This window comes from Rhopalosiphum maidis, chromosome 2 (assembly GCF_003676215.2).
Source record: "Rhopalosiphum maidis isolate BTI-1 chromosome 2, ASM367621v3, whole genome shotgun sequence".
NCBI classification, from domain to species: domain Eukaryota; kingdom Metazoa; phylum Arthropoda; class Insecta; order Hemiptera; family Aphididae; genus Rhopalosiphum; species Rhopalosiphum maidis.
The window spans coordinates 7,762,617-7,785,372 of NC_040878.1; the positions used below are offsets into that span (position 1 = coordinate 7,762,617).

The 22,756-nt window shown below is 21.8% G+C and overlaps 1 protein-coding gene across 2 annotated transcripts in view; it reads left to right on the forward strand.

The window, feature by feature from the left end:
- LOC113551191 (high affinity cAMP-specific and IBMX-insensitive 3',5'-cyclic phosphodiesterase 8-like) overlaps positions 1–22,756 on the forward strand; it is a 60,954-nt gene that overhangs the window by 3,603 nt on the left and 34,595 nt on the right. For both annotated transcript variants that reach the window (XM_026953283.1, XM_026953284.1), the window contains exons 2-3: positions 12,658–12,867; positions 20,213–20,277. In XM_026953283.1, coding sequence (XP_026809084.1) covers positions 12,765–12,867; positions 20,213–20,277 — 168 coding nt within the window. In that variant the 5' untranslated portion in view covers positions 12,658–12,764. The remainder of the gene's footprint in view (positions 1–12,657; positions 12,868–20,212; positions 20,278–22,756) is intronic.

The window sequence follows — 22,756 nt, forward strand, 5'->3', positions numbered from 1 at the left end:
AAGATCTCGCCTAAATAATATTATATTATGTGCCTACCTATTATGTTAATAACTTTAATAAAATATTGCAAAAATCTCAATTTGTACACGAATTACATTAAGTATCTGGGAACTAATGTTGCACAATTTGTAGTAGGTAACCAAAAATATATTGTGCTTAGACCAACACTTGTTTATAAAAATGGATAACTTTTTATTCTTTTAATTATTAAATGTATAGTTAAATAAATTATTGTAAAATCATTCAGTTTTCTTTTCGTATCAGCATTTATAAAATTACAAACATACTACATAGTTAAAATATAGTATAATATAATTGTAATAATAATATTTAAACTGACTAATTCTAACAATTTAATTTAACATTTAAGAGCTTTATAATAAATAAATCAAACAATTATAAAATGCATAGTAGTTGGCATATACTGAAACACGGATACAGTTATTTAAATTTTATATACCTATTGTATAACCATAAATATGAAAATAAGATAAAGAAAGGTTACACCTGATCAAAAAAAAAATTGTGTTTTAACTAGAATATTTTGGGTACTATATGGATAATAAAGTTAAATTGTGTATAATAACATATGGATTTATACTGAAAATATTCTTTAACACTTCCAAATACAGATATTCTACTAATAATAATAAAAATAAAAATATGATAAAGAAGGATATATAGGTATAATGACGTAATCTACTTATCTAATTGTGTAATACATTATAACTCCAAATACTTTTTCAAATTATATTTTTATCAGAATTAAGTAGACTTTCAAGGAGGACCCAAATCTTCAGGGTGCGCTTGTATAGTATATTAATATTACTTGCTTTATAGTTATAGTATATTACATACTTTGGCTTTGTTGATATACTTTTATTGTATAAATTTTAGATTTTTTTTATTTGTGAAGACACTTTTTTTAATAGTAAACATACTTTGATCATTAAAATGGACGAAGTTGGTGCTTTAGTGAGTCAAAAATAAAATGTTTTCCGGTACTTTTATTAATAAATAGAGAAAACTAAAAAAAAATTTACGGTAAACCTGGTTTTCGATCAAATAAGTTTTATTTTATTGTAATAATTCAAAAATAAATAACCTTAGATGCTTAAATTTTTTACCAAATGTGTTTTCTAAGTATAATATAATTTGATATATTGTTGTTTTAACTTTTTTTTAAATTTTTGCTAATTTTTGTGTTAATTACCAAGGTTATCAAACAATTATTTTAATAATAATATTAACATTTTATCAAGTAATCCCTCACGATTGTTTAAAAAATATTGAGAATTTTCAATTTTAACTTCCCAAAAGTATCAATATAAATAAAACTTGCTACCTATAAGATCTCCATTGCAGTTTATTTTCAGATTAATCAATTACAAAGTAATACAATAGAGCGAAACTTCTCCGTTTTTTTTTTTTTTTAACCGATTCTAAATATAATATGAATTTAAATGAATGTATACATACAAGTTATAATTCAAATAATATTACAAATCATAAATTAATAACCTAAGCTTATTAGCTATATGAAAAATAAAAATAAATTGATTTTTAATATTTTATTTAGGTACTGTTGTAATCGTAAGTAATTGAAATATATATTCATCATATTATATTGTTAAATGTAATCAGTATTGTAAACTTTTTTTTTTAATTTTAACTATACTTGAAGATAATGAAATTTATATATTATGTTGAATGTATATTTTAAGTTTATTCAAATGCGAGTAATTATAAATCAACATTCTTAAAAACAAAATTATATTTTGTAATATTTTTTAAATTCTTTACATTTTTGAATGACAGTGTACATTTTTAAATAAATGATTTGTAATATAATATTTTCCGAGAATTTTTAATGAGTAGGTAATAAATAATTAGTTGTAGATATTTTAAGTTATTAGGAATAGTATCTGGATAGTAGGTATCCACAAAATGTTGATTCACTATACTATAATTTTGAATAGGTACTTATAAACTTATAACTAATTAATAATTAATCAAAATTCAATATTGCAACTATTGAAAAAATATTCTGCTCATGAATAAAAGTAACATGGGAAATGTGTGCCAGCATTAAAAAAATTAAAAAAAAAACTATAATAAAAATATATTTTTTTCTAAAAAACACAATTTTAACGTTTATTTATTATGACTTAGAATTAAGTTCTCAAAAAAAAAAATGTTTCCAAAAATGTTAATATATTTGAGATGATAAATGTTAAAAGAATCACTCTGTATATATTTTATATATTAAGGTATGGTGTATTATGGTTAAATTTAAGTTAAATAATTTCAAAACAATCTTCTTAAAAGTTCTTATTTAGTTGTCACTTATAAAAGGTCACCTGTATACATTTAGTATTCAAGTTTTGTTATTTTAAGAATATATGAGATCCTAATATTACTTAATTATTTTTAATATTTTAGAAACTAGGTTTTGATAAATTCAGCTATCAGATCGAAAAATATTCCCAATACTATAATACCAATTAATATTAAAATACTTAAGGTGATATCGACAGATTTTCTAATAATTTAACTTTGTTCTGAATACTATAGATATATATTATATACTATACGTTTTTGGCTCTTATTACATTTATGTTGTTGACACCAACAGTATACCAGTAATTTAATTTTATCTCTAAAAAACAACCGATTACTGATGGTGGGTAGGCTACTGTTTGTGTAGTGGCTTGTTATCTAAAAAAAACAATCCGATCTGTGCTTTATTTATTTAGTGAGCAATTGGGATACGCTTAATATTAAAATAATCTAAACACATTTAAGTAACTCAGAAAACGATTTTCTATCTACTGAATTGTATATAGGTAGATGCAATTAATATTCATATTCCACTTTCAAACACATATTGTATTTAACGTTTTTAAACCAAAATTCTTTGAACTTTAATCAAAGCACATTATATTTATCAAAATTATTCTATACACAATGATCTTGCCATATCTTCAGTCTTCGATGTAACTTGAGCGTATTACAATTACGAACAATTTAAATTAAATAGTTGTCCAGGTTAGGTCAGTTATAAATCCTTCAATTAAAATACTTGTATCTATAAATAAACTTACAGATTAATCCTAAAAAAAAATAATAGAAATCCGTGGTGTCATGACCTGCTTACTTAATAGTACAAGAGTACCCATTTTTTAAAATAAGAATTTAAAATTAAAAAAAATATTCCAGATTCAAATAAGTATTGTTTTTAATGAGATCTAATTAGTCATATAAATTAAATTAATCTTGAATAATATCTTGGATTCATACATTTTGCATTCAATTTAAGTATAAAATGTATTGATTATTTTCACATAACTTTATTTAGTAAAAATAATTAATTTCTATCGTTACAAATTATATATTGTAAAGGGATCTATGTTAGGTATTCATATATTTTTATAAGCGAGTATTAGTCTAAAAGTATTTATTTTAATTTTTAAATAACGACAATTCCTAAATACTTAAGTATATATATGTATAATATATAATATGTATAGTAAACAGTAAACACTGTAATTAAATTATGTCCTGAATTATTTATAACGTTACTACTCTTGATTGAACGTAGAGGTCAATGAATCATAATCAATTTATGGTATCATAACAATAACTTATATCACACATATATTTAGCCCTAAAACAAATTATTACTAAAATTTTTATATTTTTTTACGGAAAGAGTGAGTCATGTTTTAAATATGATTTTTAAATGCTATAGGAATCTATGCATTTTAATCTTAGGTATTTTATTTCGAGAACATTTATTATTAATTTATGATATTGATAAATAACTCATTGCTGGGTAATAATAGATGGACTAGAAGTACAAGATACTTATATAATATATCATATTTATTTCATATGTACTTAAAACAAACCATATTTTTCAATTAAAAATTAATTAATTGATTTTCCATATTATTTCATAAATCTATCGTTTATATTATGAATAATATTGAATTAATTTAACATTTTATTCTAAATATTATCACCAAGTTGAGTATTTTAATGTTTATAATTGTTATAATTTATATTGGGGGCTCGCGGACCCACCAAAATGCGTATTTTTCTGAATATCCTTAAATGACACCCCGCCATAGAGGAACCAGTTTCGATATCTGTGTGATGCGAAGGTTATGCTCATAATTAGCGCATTCTCTCGCTGGACAGAGTGTATTATTTTTGATGCACATACTTATTATACAGGGTAATTTAACAAGTACTTTCATTCCAACTTTTTACCTTAATTCTGCATTTATTCAAATTCTGATTTTAGAAATTATTAAGCAAGTATATTTAAAGACCATACATTTAAATAATTAAATTTATTATGGAATTTAAGAAGTATCTTGTAGAGATACAAACTTCTTTGGCCGATTCAAAAAAAAAGTTAATAATATATGCTATATAATATAGTAGGTATACATTCTGGATTATACTTATTACTCAAATTATAGTTTTATATTAATATTTATGAAAAATATTGTAAAATTTTTTTGTGTGTAAATCGTATTTTAAACTTATACTGTTATGTTTATTTTTGTGTAAGTATTTACAATTTACATCAATTACTTATAGTATGATAATACGGTGTACATATTCAATAATAATTTTAGATTGCAATTTCAATTAATACAAATTTAAACAATTATTAATTATTTGCCAGAAAACTATAATTTAAATACTTAAATGTTTTATAGGTTGTTAACTTTTAGTAAAAAATATGTTAACGTGAAGAATTTATTTATTTTTTATTTTAACTAGCTGATTTTAGTACAAACTAATTAATAGTTGATAAACCCTTATTTATTTTAACGATTGAACCATATTCAAATACTTATGTAATTGTTAAATAATTTACATCATTATATTTTAAGCCTAATTGTATTGTTGTACATTAAAGTTAACTTGAATTTGAGTTATAATTTAATCCAATACATTTTAAATTAACCAGTATTAAAAATAATTTTTAATTAACTAGTTGAAGACGTAAATTCTATTTGATTTATGCGTAGAATAGTAAATATTTTATTCAAAATAAAGTAGCCAACGGATAATCTTGTATATATATATATTTCAATATAAATTAAAATGTGAGGTGTTGTATTTTTGAACGGTTTCCCTACTCATGTCTCCATGAAAAATTCACAAATTTTTATTTAAATTTCGATTATATTATTTGCTGTATGTTCAAATACCATAGACCATAGTGTCTAGTCAATGGACCAGTTGCCAAGACTCAATTTTTAAAAAAAATTGTACAGATTATAAAACTATTTTGGTAGGTTTGAGAGTAATAAATTTAAAAAAATAATACATATGTTTTTATTGACTGTTCATTGAAAATAGTTATATAGTAGTTTGTTTTATTTAAAAATACATATTGTATGTATCTATTTTGGAAATAATATGTACAGAGAATGGTGAACCAAATATTGCAGTTTTGAAAAGCTAAAAAAAAAATTACTCAACTTACAGAATTGAGGTTATTTTATATTCTATTTTATTCGGTACATTATACATTAATTTTTGAAAACGACATTAGAAAAATGATGACCCTAACAGCCAACAGTAATTCATTGTTGAAGGCAATTTTTGAAGTTTGATCACCGATGATAAGTCAGTAAGATAGTACGCTTACTCGATTTGAGCATTTGCGAATTCTTTCTTTGGGGTTATCCGAAAGAAAATATCTTTAAACATCTGCCTCACACCTTGAAAGAACTCAAAGATTGAATTCGGAAGGAAAACTACATTCAACAATGTATTACTGCTGGGGGTTATCATCTTTTTGATCATCATTTTAAATTTTAATGTATAAAACGGGTATGACGTACCGAATAAAACAAAATAAACCTCATTTCTGCAAGTTCCGTAATTTCTTTTTAATAGCCTTTCAAAACTGCACTGTTTGTTTTGTCACACTCTGTATTGTAAATTATAATATTAGTTTGATAAATGTTAGTTAATTGACACGTTTTTTAACTAAATTTAATAAAACATTTAATTTTGATTTAAATAATACAATAAAGTATAATTTTATAGACTTATAACAATTGCATGGTGATTAAATCAAATTTATTTTACTAAAATCGAAAGTATTACATTAGTATACATTTGTTTGTGCTTATTATCGATCTTATCGTTTTTTTGTATATTATGAAAAAAATACGGCCATGAAATGAAACTGTTTTTCAGCAGCCCTTTACTCGATATTTTTTCTCCCGAGAGTATTACAAATAATAGTAAAAGTAAAAAAAAAAAAAAAACTAGAATAGAGAAAACATAAGAAACTGTTTAAATTTATAGCACTAAACCTTGAATAGTGAACTCCATTTTCATTATCTTAGAATGCATTTTCTTAACACAAAATAATTTAAGAAAATACTAATTAATGATACTGAAATGTTTTGAAAAATAAATAAATATATTTATTTACTCATATAATTTGTTATAGTTATGGTACAATACATACGAATAAAAAATGAAAATTTTACAGCTATTTTTTTTTTATGTAAAGTAATTTATTGTAAACTCATTATTTATAAAATAGATAGTATTTACTATTGTTAATAGCTAACAATTAACTACATTTCTATAATTTTAATATTATACATATGTATTTTTAATATTTTCCTAGATATTGTACCTATTGAAAAACTAACCAAGTAAATCAAATAATATTTATGATTTATATTTAAAACTACATTGAATATTTTCCTAAAAATATTAAATATTATAATAATTTATTTAGCTAAAATCTAAATAAGATTTAAAAAAGCAATATAATCTAATTTTAACTTATGCTACTTAATATAAAAAAAATATTTCATAATTTCAGGAATTTAAAAAAGTCTAATATAAATATAATAATTGTTAATTGGTTACTTTCATCATTAAAATAGTTTGTTTGTATATTGTAAGTTATATATATGGAATAATAATGTTAAATGAATAATTACTTAATTAAAAAATGTATTTATATGTATTCATAGTTATATATTCTAATTGTTATTTTAATCTAATTGTAAAACAATTGTAACTCTACCACCACCATTTCTTAATGGTGATAATTATTATAATTGTAAATCATTTAATTGTCTGATTTAATAATAAAGTAAAATAAAAAAAAAATGTAATAACATATTTTAATTATGTTCTTCTAAATTTTAAGGTAATTTTTAAAAAATGTTTTTAATTAAAATCCTACATATTTTTAAATCTATTTTATTTTATTATTAATGTCATTAGAGTAAGACCCACCATAGTGATTAATTAATTGATATCTAAATTTAATTTGTTATTTTTACGTATTGTTTCATGGATTTATACGGCTCTATTAATTAAAATGATCAAAATAATTTTTACTAAAACTATTGTTACTTTATAGTTTGTGTATTTTTAAATTAAAAAATAAAAGAGTTTATTAATCTATAAAAACTATTATTGTTTATATCAAATTTAATAGTAAATAATGCAGTAACGCAGTACTTCTAACAAATGACATACTATTACTAAATTTTATGTCGATGAAAAATATTCAAGAGGAGAATAATATAAATTTTATATTTGGATTAAAGTGCGAATTCGTTTTTTTCACATTTGTAAACAGAATGAATGCAAACGTGGTTCATTCATTAAAAAAAAAACAATGCTTTAAATTGAATGAATCTTTTTAAACATGTTTTTGATATATTTTATTAAAATATTATCCATATGGATAGTTTAAAAACGACAATCACAAATATTAATATGATATATTCTTATCAGAGTGCTTTAAAGTCTTACCGTAATACAATTTAAAACATATAGGAGTACAATTAAATTTTGGCACGTGGGAAATGTAAATTGTATTTCTATAATATATTTACAATATAATATGTTAATAAATGTACAGTACTTGTTTTTAATTTTATACATTTGGACATAGGCAAACTATCCCTATATTTCTATTTTCTCTGAGAAATAATATATTTATTGACTATAGTGATACATAACAGTGATTAACATAAATAATAATTATTTCCCATTTAAATATATTTTTTGTTTAATTGTTAATTTTAGTATCGTTTAAATCGATCCTGTGAGGTTTCCATAATTTTTATTATATAAATACGTAATATTAAAAAAAGATAATAATTTTATTCTCAGTGGCTAATCTGCTAAGGCTTAATCTCAATAAAAAAATAATTATAATGATAATACCACATGATACTATGATTGATTACTTCAAAATGTTGAGATAAATAAATATTTATTTTTACTTTTAAGCTAATGAAAAAGAAGAAATTTTTAGTCTTGTTATAAAAAATTTTTATTTTATAATTTAGCTATTGACACAAATTGAAAAGTTATTACTTAAATCTACATACTTACATAATTATCAAAATTAATAAATATATTCCATGATACTTATATTAATATTTAATACGAAATATGTATTACCAATAATATGCATATTAAACTAAAAATAATACACTACCTACTTATCAATAAATAATAATAAAAAAAATTTTAATTTTAAAACTTAGTATACCTATTTTTACATACAAAGAATTTATAAATTTTCATAATTTTGATGTATTTTGTAAAAATTGAACTCAGTACACTTATGCATTTTGTGTAACATAATGAAACTAATAGAGTTCATTTTAAGAGTAAACATATTAATTACATATAAATTATTCAGTTTAAATGATTTTATATAATATTTTGACTTTTATCTATTTTTAATAGTTAATTACGCTCATATAAATATTAAGGTTAATTTTTTTGAACTTCATATCAATAAATCATGATTATAATATATTGTACACCTAATAAATGTTTAACAACAGTAGTTTTAAATACATTGCATAACTGTTACTAAACTGTTGTTGAATCACGATTGCACATTAGAAATAAATACTTATTATATTAACTATCGAATGTCGACTAATAATCACACATAATACTTATTACTGGTAATATCAAATATTCGGTGTTTTCATTCATTGATTAAATAATTAGTTATTTTAATTTAGTACCTTTTATTATAAATAAAAAATAATATTCATAAAAATGTTGTAACATCATAACCATACATCAATAGCTCAATTATTCTCAAAAAGTAAAAATTATAATATTTTCTTATACTTATAAGCTATAAGTAAATTATTATTAAACGAAAACTTTTTGTTCTGAAAATTGTACATTTTATAATAGATAATCAATATGACAAATAAATCACTACAATCTTAGCATACATTTTATAATAATAATATTAACGATTATGTTTCTGTTCAATCTCGATCTTTTACGTTTACGTTATATTTTATATAGGTAGGTACACTAAATCGTAAAATATATACCTACGTAATAGTAAATTCATCGTAATATGGTGACTATCATCATTGTTAATAATAACTGTCGTTATGAAATACTTGTGCACGTAATATCACGTACATATTTAATAATGTATTCAGCTCATGTTTAAATTTAAAATACTTCCCTTTATATGATAGTAATATTCGTGGTTTACTAGTAATGTCTATATCAATGAATCTTACTTTAATATTTATATATTATAGGTAAGTGTAGACCTCTATTAGATATACTGTGATAACATATAAATGAAGAACCTAATAAATAAACCCACATGTCAAAGTCGTGAAATACATATATGGATACCTAATATAATATATGCATATTATATTTGAATTTGGTGTCAGAAGTTAAAACATCTTAATGTTTATGCAGTGTTCCAATATTTTAGTACTTGTTAGTGTTGTTACCTTTAAATTGTTACAGTCTTGAAAGTTTATTTTCAATGAATATAGTTATTGCTTTGTTTAATTTATATCAAACCAGGACAAAATTATGAACCCTAAAAATAAAAGTATTTACAATAACCTCATTACTCAACTATTTATCATTGGTATTTAATTCTTAATATATTTAAAAGTTAAACATAAATAATAAAATGAAAACATGACTGTTTATTGTTCTATAAATACATTTTGTATGTATTAAACGTTAAGTTGACTAAACCAACAATAAATATTGTTATGTTTTGTATAATTTACTACATTTTTATTTTATATTCATTCATTTAGATGTAAAATATACACGCTTATAATTGTAGGTAGTAGGTACTTGTGACTAACTATGTTAAACGGAGTTGTATTAATTAGTCAAGTTATATTAATTTTAGATTCTAAAAAAACTGTATAATCACTATTTTAACTAAAAAGTGTTCCAAAAGTTTGATATAGACTCTCTAAAGTTAAATTAGATACAGATGTTTTAAGGGAAATTTTAGGGATTCCTCTATAGTTTTATAAAAAATTCGTGAAAATATACCGAGAAACCGCAATCTTGTGGGAAATCCAGCAAGTGAACTAAGTTAAATTTCTACTGAAAAGAATCCTAAGGATTAACTTAATTAAAATGAATTAAATTGTTTCCTGTACCTATATCAATTGATGAATCGATGGAATTAATATGATTTAAAGCACTAAAACCCAAAAATGCACTTAGTACTCAAAGAGTAGATAAATATGTGGCAACAATTTCTAAACAATAAATTTAATCATCTTTGTATAATGAATTCATAATATTATGTCTTAAACAGTATTAATTAATAAGATTAAATTTAAAAAATGTCAAATTCGTTATTTTTCTCAAATATAGAATAAAAAAAGTTATGATATGAATTATATTCACTTTCGTCAATAATATGCGAAGTAGTTAATATTTAGAATAGCAATGTGAAAAATCAAATTTGTATTCCAGTTATTTTTGAATTTTAGAATTTGCTGTTTTTTTTTATTAAAAATATAAATAATATTATTTTTATTATTATCATTATTATTTTTATTTATTACCTACTTTCAAAGTATTTAATTTGTTCCTAGATATTATTATCACTCTTGATCAAAGCACAATGTTAACTAGTAATTACTAGAAAATAGGTAATAACCTAACTATAGGTCATGGTCTTTAATATCTTGGTTTTAAAGTGGTATTTATACGAGTAGGATTATACTACTTGTTTATGTGTACAATGTATCTATATCTACACGGAGTCATGGAAAAGTTATAGTTGTTATATTACAACATGTCTTTTCACAATAGTATTTGCCGATTTTATGAAATCAAGATAAATTTTTTTTATTCCTAATCGGAAGTCCTTGCTATCATTCGTCTTTTTATTGTCATGTTGAATAAAAAACAAATATTTATACCAACACTATTATGACTATACTATAGCCGATTTTTAAATATTCTGTAAAAATTTCTTTAAATTTTTTAACAAGATTTGATATCAAATTTTTTACACGATAATAATTTATAGATTAACATACTATAATATTAAACATTCTAATTTTTATTACTTCATGTTATTGTTTAAACTTAATTTATTATTTTTCACCCAAAATGATATGCAATTTATTGAAAACTTTTTTTATTAGTAGAATCATATATTTATATATATAGGTATAAACTATGTATGTAGTTTAAATATACATGTTTATAATAGTATATCTATTACAAATAGATAATTTAATTAAGACTACCAATACGTTTTTCTTTTTATATATAATATATTTGTTAAATTTTCTACATTTATGATTTAAGTTATAACATCCTGAATCTAATAATAATTTTTCGTTCAAATTTATCTTGAACAAATTAATGCTTGGGTATTTTTTAATTAAGTACCTGTTGCATTGAAAATGGTTTGTTGATGAATTTACGTGCTTCAGTGCATTTATGGCAGTTGATTATTATGTGTTTGTTCGTAAGATTTTATTTACATGAAAGAATAGATTGTGCATCTGAATAAAAATATTTACAGCATTTAAGTACTTTTTCTTTATAGATAAAGTACAAAGTGATTTAAATGAATTAAGTTTTTCACCAATCCTGTAATTATTTTTCTTCTCCTTTTTTAATATCAGGATAGAATTTATTATAATTTTTTTTATATCGAGTTATATATTTCTGAATAAATTTGAAATAAATAGATATGTAAAGGTATGTTACTCCAATTAATTCAACAATATTCCATTGTTTTTCTTTTAATAATATTAAGTGTCTCAATTATTGTAGTTAAGTCCATTTTTGTTGAATAATGAGATAAGGTAGCTTTGTTGGCTAATAATCCTGCTTATTAATTTCTAAATATTTCACTATAAAGAGGAAACCGTACCATTAAACTATTCTTAATAATAATGAAATTATTTTTTTTTTTTTTACTTACATATTTATCGAACTATTATAGTTATATAAAACATTCCTAGTTTCAACTATTATCAATTAAAAATATCTTAAATTTAGATTATCTACTTTTTACTTAACCTTTTTTAAGCACTTAGTTTTAATTAAAAGAAAAATAATTAACCGAAGATATTTTTTAATAAATAATAACACGTGATTTAAAAATAAAAATAACAACCTAGTTACCAAAAACAGAAAATACTCCACTATTTTAATGAAATATTTAAATTTAACCACTGTATTTCTTTTACAAATTTAATAATTATCTACGGAATTTTAATGATACCCCTCATTTTATTAAATATATTAATTAAATCACTATAAGTTTGAATCATACTTTATCATGATAATTTTATTTATAGCTCTGTCTGTCGTTAGTGGAGTGGAGAATTTTGAAGATTAGTTAAACACGCCATCCAGATGGTGATCAAAGTAATGGCTGTTAAATGAAAGTGCGAATGGGGTGCACATGGGTTGCGCGTCTAGTAGTAAAGACGTCTTCAAATATCGTCATAACGCGATTGAAAAAAATAATACTGTTACATTGGACCGTCTTTTACGTGATCAAACAGGTATTTATTACTATTAATTTTATAAATATTAGATGTAATTATTAATTATATACAACATGTAAAAAATCTAAATGCAAACTATAACAGTATAATATACATTTATTGTGCAATTAATATACAGAAAAACGAGAGTACTATTATAATAATTTATATAAGTAGTTTGTATTTTATAGTTAAGAAGATAACGTAACTTGAATAATATTATTGTTTCAAGTTAAAAATTTGTATTTATACTTAAATTAAATTATAATGGTAATAAATATTGCTAATATAAAAAAATTATAATATTACACTAAAAATAAAATACAATTTAAGTTGAAAATTAATAATTTTTACATTTAACTCTATAAACTTAATGTATTTTACAAACATATAAACTTCATTGTTTCTAAACAAAAATAAATTTTAAATTTAATCAATATTCACAAAATAATATTCAAACTAAAAATATATTATATAATGATCTAAGATAATATATATTACATTATAAAATTCAGATGTATTATAAATATAGGTACGTGATATCACGTATATTACCTATTAAAGAATAATTCAAATGTTACTTGTTATAAAAGTGATATTTATTAGATTTCGAGCGAATATAGAAATGTATGTTGTCACTAGTCATTATGATAAAAAAGAATATCTAAACGTTTAATATAAATTTAAAAAACTATATATTCTTTTACTGAAATTACTTAAAGCTAAAGTACGATATTTTTATAATTTTTGAATATCTACGATAAAACAATCACATTTTTTTGTAAATTAATTTAGTATGATTATTTTTATAGATTTGAGAGTTATTCAAAATATTAAAATCATAATATAGGGATTACATTTTGAACAAACCTTTAATATTATATTAATCAATTTGTAAAATATAAAATGCATTTTGTAATTTTTTGATGAAATGTTAAACTTTATTAAAATTGACCTCGAAAAATGTTTAACTTCTTCCATATTACCTAAGGGCTTGGTAAGTATAAAATAAGAGAATTTATAATATGTTCTCAAATCTAATATCATATGTAGAAGATATACTTAAAGCTTAATTAGCATTTCGTTCGCGATCAGTGGAAAAGTACAATATTGCTTACACGTAGAACATGTTTGTGGATTATCGCATGTTTAAGCCTTTACACATACTAGGGTGGTTAAGGGGACATACGATAATCCACATGATGAATTAGCCCACAGACAAGATATGACTGGTAACCATACCAGCATACATGTATTATAGTCACATGTAGTATGTACATTCGTATTATATATAAATGAAGTAAATTTATAATGTATATAACTGTATAGGGTGATCAATTTAACATGTAATACATTAATTAGATATGATAAGAAGTATTTTTTTTAAGTACTTTTTATTTCGTACTTGTTTTAATGTGATTTAAACATTGTAATAATATAAAAATGTTGATTAAAATGTATTTTAGATAATTAATTAACTTTTTTTCACGTGTATTGTTAACAGTTTTTTACGCCTAGAAACAGAACAGAATATTGTTCTTTAAATTTTATTCGTAAATATTCAAAGTTACATAAACTATTAACTATCTTTACTTAAGTTCATATTGAAACAGAATATTGTTATAAAAAGTTATGTGACGTATTATTTAAAAATAATTTATAGAATTTGTTCAATTGAGCAAATAATCAAATGTATCATCCTGTATGTATAATATAAATATATAAAATAATGTAGTATTTTGTGACGCAACTAAGACACCGAAATGACCTTGGACCGGGTAAATCACATTGACCGACTTATTAAACGGTTGAAGAGAGAAAGATAAAAAATAATACATAGGTAATTTATAAAGTAGTTGCCACAACAGGTAGAAAAAAGAAAACGTGTAGTGTTAAAAGGAATTAGGTCGTGAATTTTTAATATTTTCCCTGGAACTCCACTTATTCAGGAATACTCTCGACATATTTCAAAAATTGGAAATATTAAATATATTTTTGTATTAAATAAAAACCGCTGAAGTAACATTAATTAGATTTAATAAAAAACACTTTTATGGTGTTTAGGCTTTATATAATACCTATGTATAATTTATAAATGATAAATTAATTTTTTATAAATACGCATTAATAATGTATTGGTTAAAGATTAATTAATTAAATTTTAATAACAATGACATTTTAAAAAATATACAGAAGTACATTTTTAAACAAAGTTTTAACTTCTTCAGTTACAATGCTATATATTTTATTGAATACCGAGTTATATTTATTTCAAAATATATCAGAAGTTAACCTCATCTTCGGCTTAAAAAAAAAATAATTTAAGTGTTATATTATTTAATATTTACATTTTCTAAATTTTCTAAGATAAATAGCTTACAATCATAATATTTATTGCGGCCTTTGAACTCTCATTCTAAAGTAACACAGATAAGTAACTGAAAGACAACGTTATTCTTGTTACTAATTAAATAACAAAAGATAAAATTTAATATTTTAATATTTATTATTATGAGATGTTGTGAAATGAAGCAACTTTTAAAGAATTTATTATTATTTAATTTCTCATTATGTCTATTTGTTAATACTTTACGAGTATATTTTTTGTAAACACTCAAATTGTTAAGTGTTATTTTAAATTTCTTGTTCTCTTTGGTATATTTTATAACATATAAATTATAATGTTTTCATTATAAATAATGTATAATTATTATATCATAGTATTAAAAATCGTTTCATCTGTTTTTAATACCTATTCATTTTCTAGGTATTAGACATTACTATACAATTATAATCAATATCGTTATTGCTTATCCCGAAATATTCAATAAAGATTTTTTCTGTTTTCTACTTTGTTTCGTCTGTTATGCATATTTTTCCTATTAAGAAGAATTCATACTCAATTAATAATGTACACATGTAAATTGTGTTTGAACGACTTAATTTAGATGTATTTAATATGTAAAAAAACGAACTCCTAACTTTCTGATTCATTTAACTAACTAGAATTTAAGTATAGTAGTTTTATTATTAATTTTACTAACGTATTACGAATTACACGAATATTTTTCACCATCTTTGTGTATTTTTGATGTACTCGTCTCTTTGTTTTTCTTTTTTTACTTTGATAAAACAAATATTATTGTGTTAATTAGTGGCTTATTGAGAAATATGTCTAAATATTATTAATATATAATAATCACTAATATCGAATTATAATAAAAATGGTTGTTATTGCCAGCGTAAGTTTTTATATGATAATATAGTAATCTAATTATTGATAGATATATTGCATTATTGTAGCAGGAATCGTAGAAATTCAAGAAGGAGGCAGTTAATATAAATATAACAGTAGAGAAAAAAAAAAAGAAAAATTTGAAACTTTTAATTATTTCTTAGTTAATTTCTAATGGTAATAAACATGAAAAGTATTTTAAGTACATACAACTTTATATTTTACATTAAATAAATTGTAAATTTAGTTATAATAATTTCACTTAATTATATACAGTGATAAAATTACAGAAATTATTTAGACTTTAAAAAATAATCCATACAAGTATTTTCTAATATTCTAAGTACTATGCTATGAACTAGTCATTAAACTTTCGCTATACTTATTATACAACAACTGAATCGGTATACGTTAAATTACTATGAAATTTAAATTTATTTATAGCGTGTAGCTGATTTGGACAAGATATAAGTCGCATTAGTACCTATAGTTAAAATTTGAATTATGGTTTGTGGTGGGTTGGATTTAAAAACCTACCTTGATATTAATTATTAATAGTTTTGTTTCTCTTCAACGTTATTTTTTTCATATGTTTATATTTTGTTATGAATAGTAATATAATAAATGTAAGTTCATACAAAGTAGATACTAGATACCTATGGCAATATTTCATAGTAAAGTTTCTTTACAATATGTATGATGATGATATACAAATACAATGAATTATTTATCTTTCAATACTTGTACACAATTTTATTTTTTAGTAAATTCTCAATTTAATTAAATTAATTTTAAAATTCTCATTTTACTGCCAGAATATTAGTTATAATCGTAATAATAAAATAATAATTCTATTATTTTTTTTTGTCGAAAGATAGCAAACTAGTAGTTGCATTGTGCAGCTGGTGTCGAGTACGTGATGTGCCGTCAGTAGGAGAGGCTTAAAACAAACGTGCGTCGCTAATTATTTCCCTAAAACGAGATTTCCCTTTATTAGTCTTATAGCCACGATAATGTTTGTTCAATTTTCGACGGACACGCATAACAAGGGTGATATAAACAGTGAGAAATTTGATATTTTGTTATACATTTAATATCTTCCTTTTCTACTATATGATACATTGCAACCGGCTTATTTTTGGGTAAGGTAATTGTAGATCATTTGGAATAATTTTTCACAATTTTAAAAATATTGCAAAGTAAATTTATCACACTAACCAAAAAAGAAGCTAGTAAATAGTGCAACAATTTGATCTCATCTTTAATAACAGTAAGTAAATTGTACAAAAATAATAATAAAAAAAAATTGAACTAGATTTTACCAATTGTACATTTATACAATTTTAACATTTTATTTGGAGTATAACTTACGTATGTTATACACTGTAGTAGTATGATTGACGGATGGACTATTCATATCGTATTGTGCGTTCAATTTTCGCCGCTCAAGTAATTTATTCTCATACTTAAGATAAAACCATTCAAAAATACTATTTTTTTTTTTTTAGTATGGAGTTCAAATTTTTATTGAACATCTCCATTTTTCTTCACCATTTGAAAGTTTGCCAGAACAACGATATTTTTATTCATTTTTAATTAGTTATTACGTTTTTGTAAAAATTTTATAAAAGTTAGCTGTATTGTAATATATACTCATTACTTTAATACTGAAGTTGATTTTAGTCAAGAAATGAAAATAGTTAGCCGGCATAATTTACCACTAATTATAATTTTTATTCTACTGATACTATTTATGTCACAATTTACTACTCATAAAATATCTCAAAATTAACATATTTGGCAAAACTCACTATTATTCATTTTTTTTTTATTTACACAAGTTTTACTCCTTGAAACTCCGTATGAGTATAAAAAACCATACTATTACAATTATTATAAATACAGTCAAAAGACAAATTATCAATATTATTATAAAATACTATATTAACTACCAATGAGAAATTCGTATTTGTTTGAGTATTGGGTCGTTAATAGTCATAGTGAAAAATTATGGATTATAATTTATGACACATATTACATAAAGTGAATTTTGTTAAAAAAGGATAATTTTTTAGTAAAGTTATTTATTTGTATTAAGTGATCCACAAAGGGACAAAAGCGTGTGTTATGGCCTCAATATATTTTTAAATATTACTGATGATACTGGATTAAAAAATTAGTAGATGGTGCTATGAAATATAATATATTTTTATAAGGTTTTTCAGCGTTGATTTTTATATGTAAAAAATTATAACTAAATAATATTATTTTTCGAACACATACGAAATCAGAAATAGTACTATCGGTTTTATTATTATTATTTGTGTAGTTTTGTAGTGAATTTGATGTAAATATTATTGCGTAAACCCACTCTATGCATACTATATGCTTACCAATATAAAAATATAACGTAACCAAAATTTTCTAAATAGCTAAAAAACTAAAACTAGTATTTTACTAGACTTATTTATATCTGCAGTAATGGTCAGGAAGACCTTCTGTAGTAAGATGTATGTGATCATGTTAGACATTTTGACATACCTTTTATATAAAATTGACATATTATATTTCAAGCTGACATATATATTATGTTTTTAAAAGCACTTTTTGTTTCGTACCCATACTTCATAATCTATAGGCTTTCTGACATTCTTACCCACTTTTCTATTTGATTCTAGTATAGGTAATAACTTATATAATATTTTATATTGACAATTATTTTATTATTTTTTCATGAATAATCGTAATAATAATATATGTTTGATCATTAAACTTTAATATTTAGAACATTGTCAATACAGTTTATTGATTTATTAATGTAATACAATGCATTTTTTTATGAAATGACCTAGATCCTCGAAAGTTTGGAATATTAATAATAAAAATTTGTTTATTGAATAACTATATAAATTAAAAATAAAAATGATAATATTATAAACGCGTGTTCTATAACTATTAAATATAAAAAATATACTAAATGCAAAACATTTAGTTAATTAAAAGATATTTTAGTAAACAACTATTTATTTAAATTAGTAACATAAATCTAATTTATTTTTTATTATTATAAGTAAATTAAATTTAAAATTAAGTTAAATATAATTTTGTATATGTTACTGTACGCATTGCTTATTTATGTTATAAATAATGAATTTTCATTAATCATAACTTTGAATTCAATAAAACAATAATATCATTTAACATGCACTTATTCTACTTATACGGGTTATAAGGGATGGACAGAGTATTTACACTTATTTGATAGTTTAAAACTAAAACTCGAGAAAATTGCTATACTGTATAGTGTATAGTAGGTTTTGAGTGTATTTCATTTTTAAGTAGGTCATTGTATGTTACTGGATTTGTTAAATTTGAATTCAATGATAAATTATTGCTTGCGTAAAAGGATTCAAAGAAAAAACGATATGTAAGGTTCTATTTTTAAAGACATTTTATTATGTATTTTAATATACTGATTTAAGTATTGCATTAGGATAAATTTATTTTTGAAAAACATCACTTATAGAATATTATTGTTATTAATTTACAAATGTTTCTATCACCTAATTTACCAATGATGTTTTTCTTGGTTAAATCGTCTTTAAAGAAACTACTCTCCTGTATCATTATCATAAAATTATTTAGTTTTTCTCGTTATTTATAATAATTTTTCACATATTTATTATTTCTAATTAATTATAATGGATTTCGATATTTTACATTTATTAAAATTAAAAATGTTTTGATTAATGGCTGCAATAAAAACTTATGAGGAACTTTATAAGAACATTTCAAACCGTGTATTATACAAATATTATAGATATTTACTTGATATATTTAAAATTAGAAATAATTCGATTACCATGGTAAGTAATCATTTAATTATTTAAACACTGTCATAAACTCATAACGTCTATTAAATTATTATAATGAATAGTAAGACACAAATTATTTTTGTAATTTGGTATAGATTAAAAATAGATAATTGTTAAGATAGGTATATTTTTATTTTGAAAATTCTTTTAATAATTGAGTTTGTATAGAAATAATATAGTACATAATATTTAATTAAAATACTACAATACTGTTTAAATTTTGTTCTAACCTCTGTTTTATTTTTGTTCTTAGCCAATACAGAATTATGGAATGCAGAACATACAGTGAGCAATAACGACATAGCGAGTAGGAGTAGAGTAAGTATTATTCATTTTCTAATTTTTTTATATACAATTTATTATAATTTTAATATAATTTTTTTTTGGATCATTCTTAATGGTCTTATCGTATATGTAGTTATTTATAATTTTAATTTTTTATCGCATTGATTGTATGTTATTACAAATTACGGATTTAAAACAATTTTTTAAAAAATTGTCATAATATTACAATGAATACAAATAAAACGTAGAAATATAGATAGAAATAAATTATATTTATATCTAAAAAACTATCATTTTCGGGGAAAAAAATATCTACAAATTTCTAAAAGTTACAACATTTTGGTATTCAGTCAACAATAATATAAGCTTACAAGTAAATGAGTACTTTATACATAATATTCATGTATATATTGCTTTTAATTGTTAGTTTGTAGTGTGTATAGTAATGGAAAAATACCAATAATAGCTTAAATTTTTAAACTAATATGGTACATATATTGTAGGTACATTAATATATTTTCTAATGTTTGTAGGCGAAAATAAGAGTACTTATTCATACTTTTTATAGTTAATACAATATTTTTCCTTTATAAGATATACAAATATAACAATAGAAAAATGATTCCATTTATGAGTGCAATTATGAAGTTTAAAATATAATTAAAATTAATGTGATATTATCAATATTATATATATTTAACCTTTCATATCGTACAAAACTTGTACTTTATATATAAGTACTATTTATTCAATAAATATTTTCATGAACAAATAAATATGTTTATTTATCATGTTATTTTTATAGTTTAAAATTTAAACAAAATTATTCTCATCTATTATTTTGTTTTAGAAAAAAAATCTTTTATTTATTTTGTAAACCTAATGTTTTATTTGATTTTGCTTTATCTTTATTTATCTTCAAAACATATGATTATTAAATACAGAAAATAACTGAAAATGTTTTATTCTATTTAAGTTATAGTTAGTCTTAGCTTTATCTTATTTCAAAACACTGCAATAATTAACTCTATAAATCAAATAATTTGAATTTCACATGTATCAAAATCGAGCAATAAAGAGTAAGGCAGAACAACTTTTTGAAAAAATTTTTCTAAACATGAACTTCATTTTATGAAAAATATCATTAAAGGAATACTATCAATATTTTATGTATGATATAGAAAATTTAATATCGTCAATTTACAACATCCAAGCATTTTAGTTATTACAATTTACCAGTACCTAATAATAATTTTAAAAATATTTATATTTCACTTATTATACTCAACATATATTATTATTATAATCACCAAAACAAAAAAAAAACAAAAAGTCTAGGGAAAATCCAGACGTCAAATAGTAAACACGTAATTATTAGAATAATATGAAAAATAATATCAAGTGAATGAGGAATTGAATACTCTTTTAATGCCTACGCCAAGTTTCTTCTAAAGTATCCAAATTAATTTATAACTGATGATAAAATATTTAATAATCTCTTAAAAATCTCTTAAAAATTTCTTAAAAATCAAATAGTAATACGTTATTAATCAATTTAATTTTAATGAGTTGAGAAATTTATTAAATTTTCGTATTGTATTTTTAATTTTTCTTTTTTCTTCAAGTCTATTAAAGAAAGCAATTTAAAATTTTTCATTAATATACATAATTTATTTTTTGTTTTTTTTTTTTAAATACCTATTTATATAAACAAAATAAGTTCACTTTTTAATTTTATTGTACTACATACAACTTATATTATCTAATATTATTGAATAAGGTATTTTAAAATACGTGTTAACTTTTAAAGACGATTTCGAATTATATTTCTATGATATCATAGCTACGTATTACTTTGAATACACAAATATCGATTTAAATAATACTCCTTTCATTAGTATAAATTAATCAATCGTGTTAAAAATTATAAAAAACCTTGTACTATTTTTCATGATTTTAAATTTACATAAAATAGAGTCCATGATTTAAAACGAGATTAATTTTAGATTCTATTAATATATTATACTGGTGCCTTCGGTGTATCTGTGTATCTGTAATGTAAGAACAATAAATGTATCGAATTCTCAATTTCCCTAGTGGATTTTTGGTAATACATTTTTACCTCCCCAGGGAAACTTATAGTTCATGCCTTCAAAATATTGGTATCTTAATCACACACCTGTAGATAAAACTTGAATTATCTTCTCCATAATACACTTTACTAGTTTTGAAACATGACTTATCCGCATCAACTTTTATACATTATGACCATTCTATTAAGGACAATAAGAAGCGAGTGTAACCAATGGACTCGTATACAACTTTATATATCAAATAAAGCTAGTAGCATTGTGTTGTGTACTCAATTTTAAAATAAATATCAAGTCTGAGAAAAAACATTTGCTTTTGTTTGAAGAATATTAAATATTAATATATTATTTTATACACAACAAGACAAGTTTGGTTTTGTGTGATATAACAGAAATATAATTTTAACTAAAAGACCAAAACT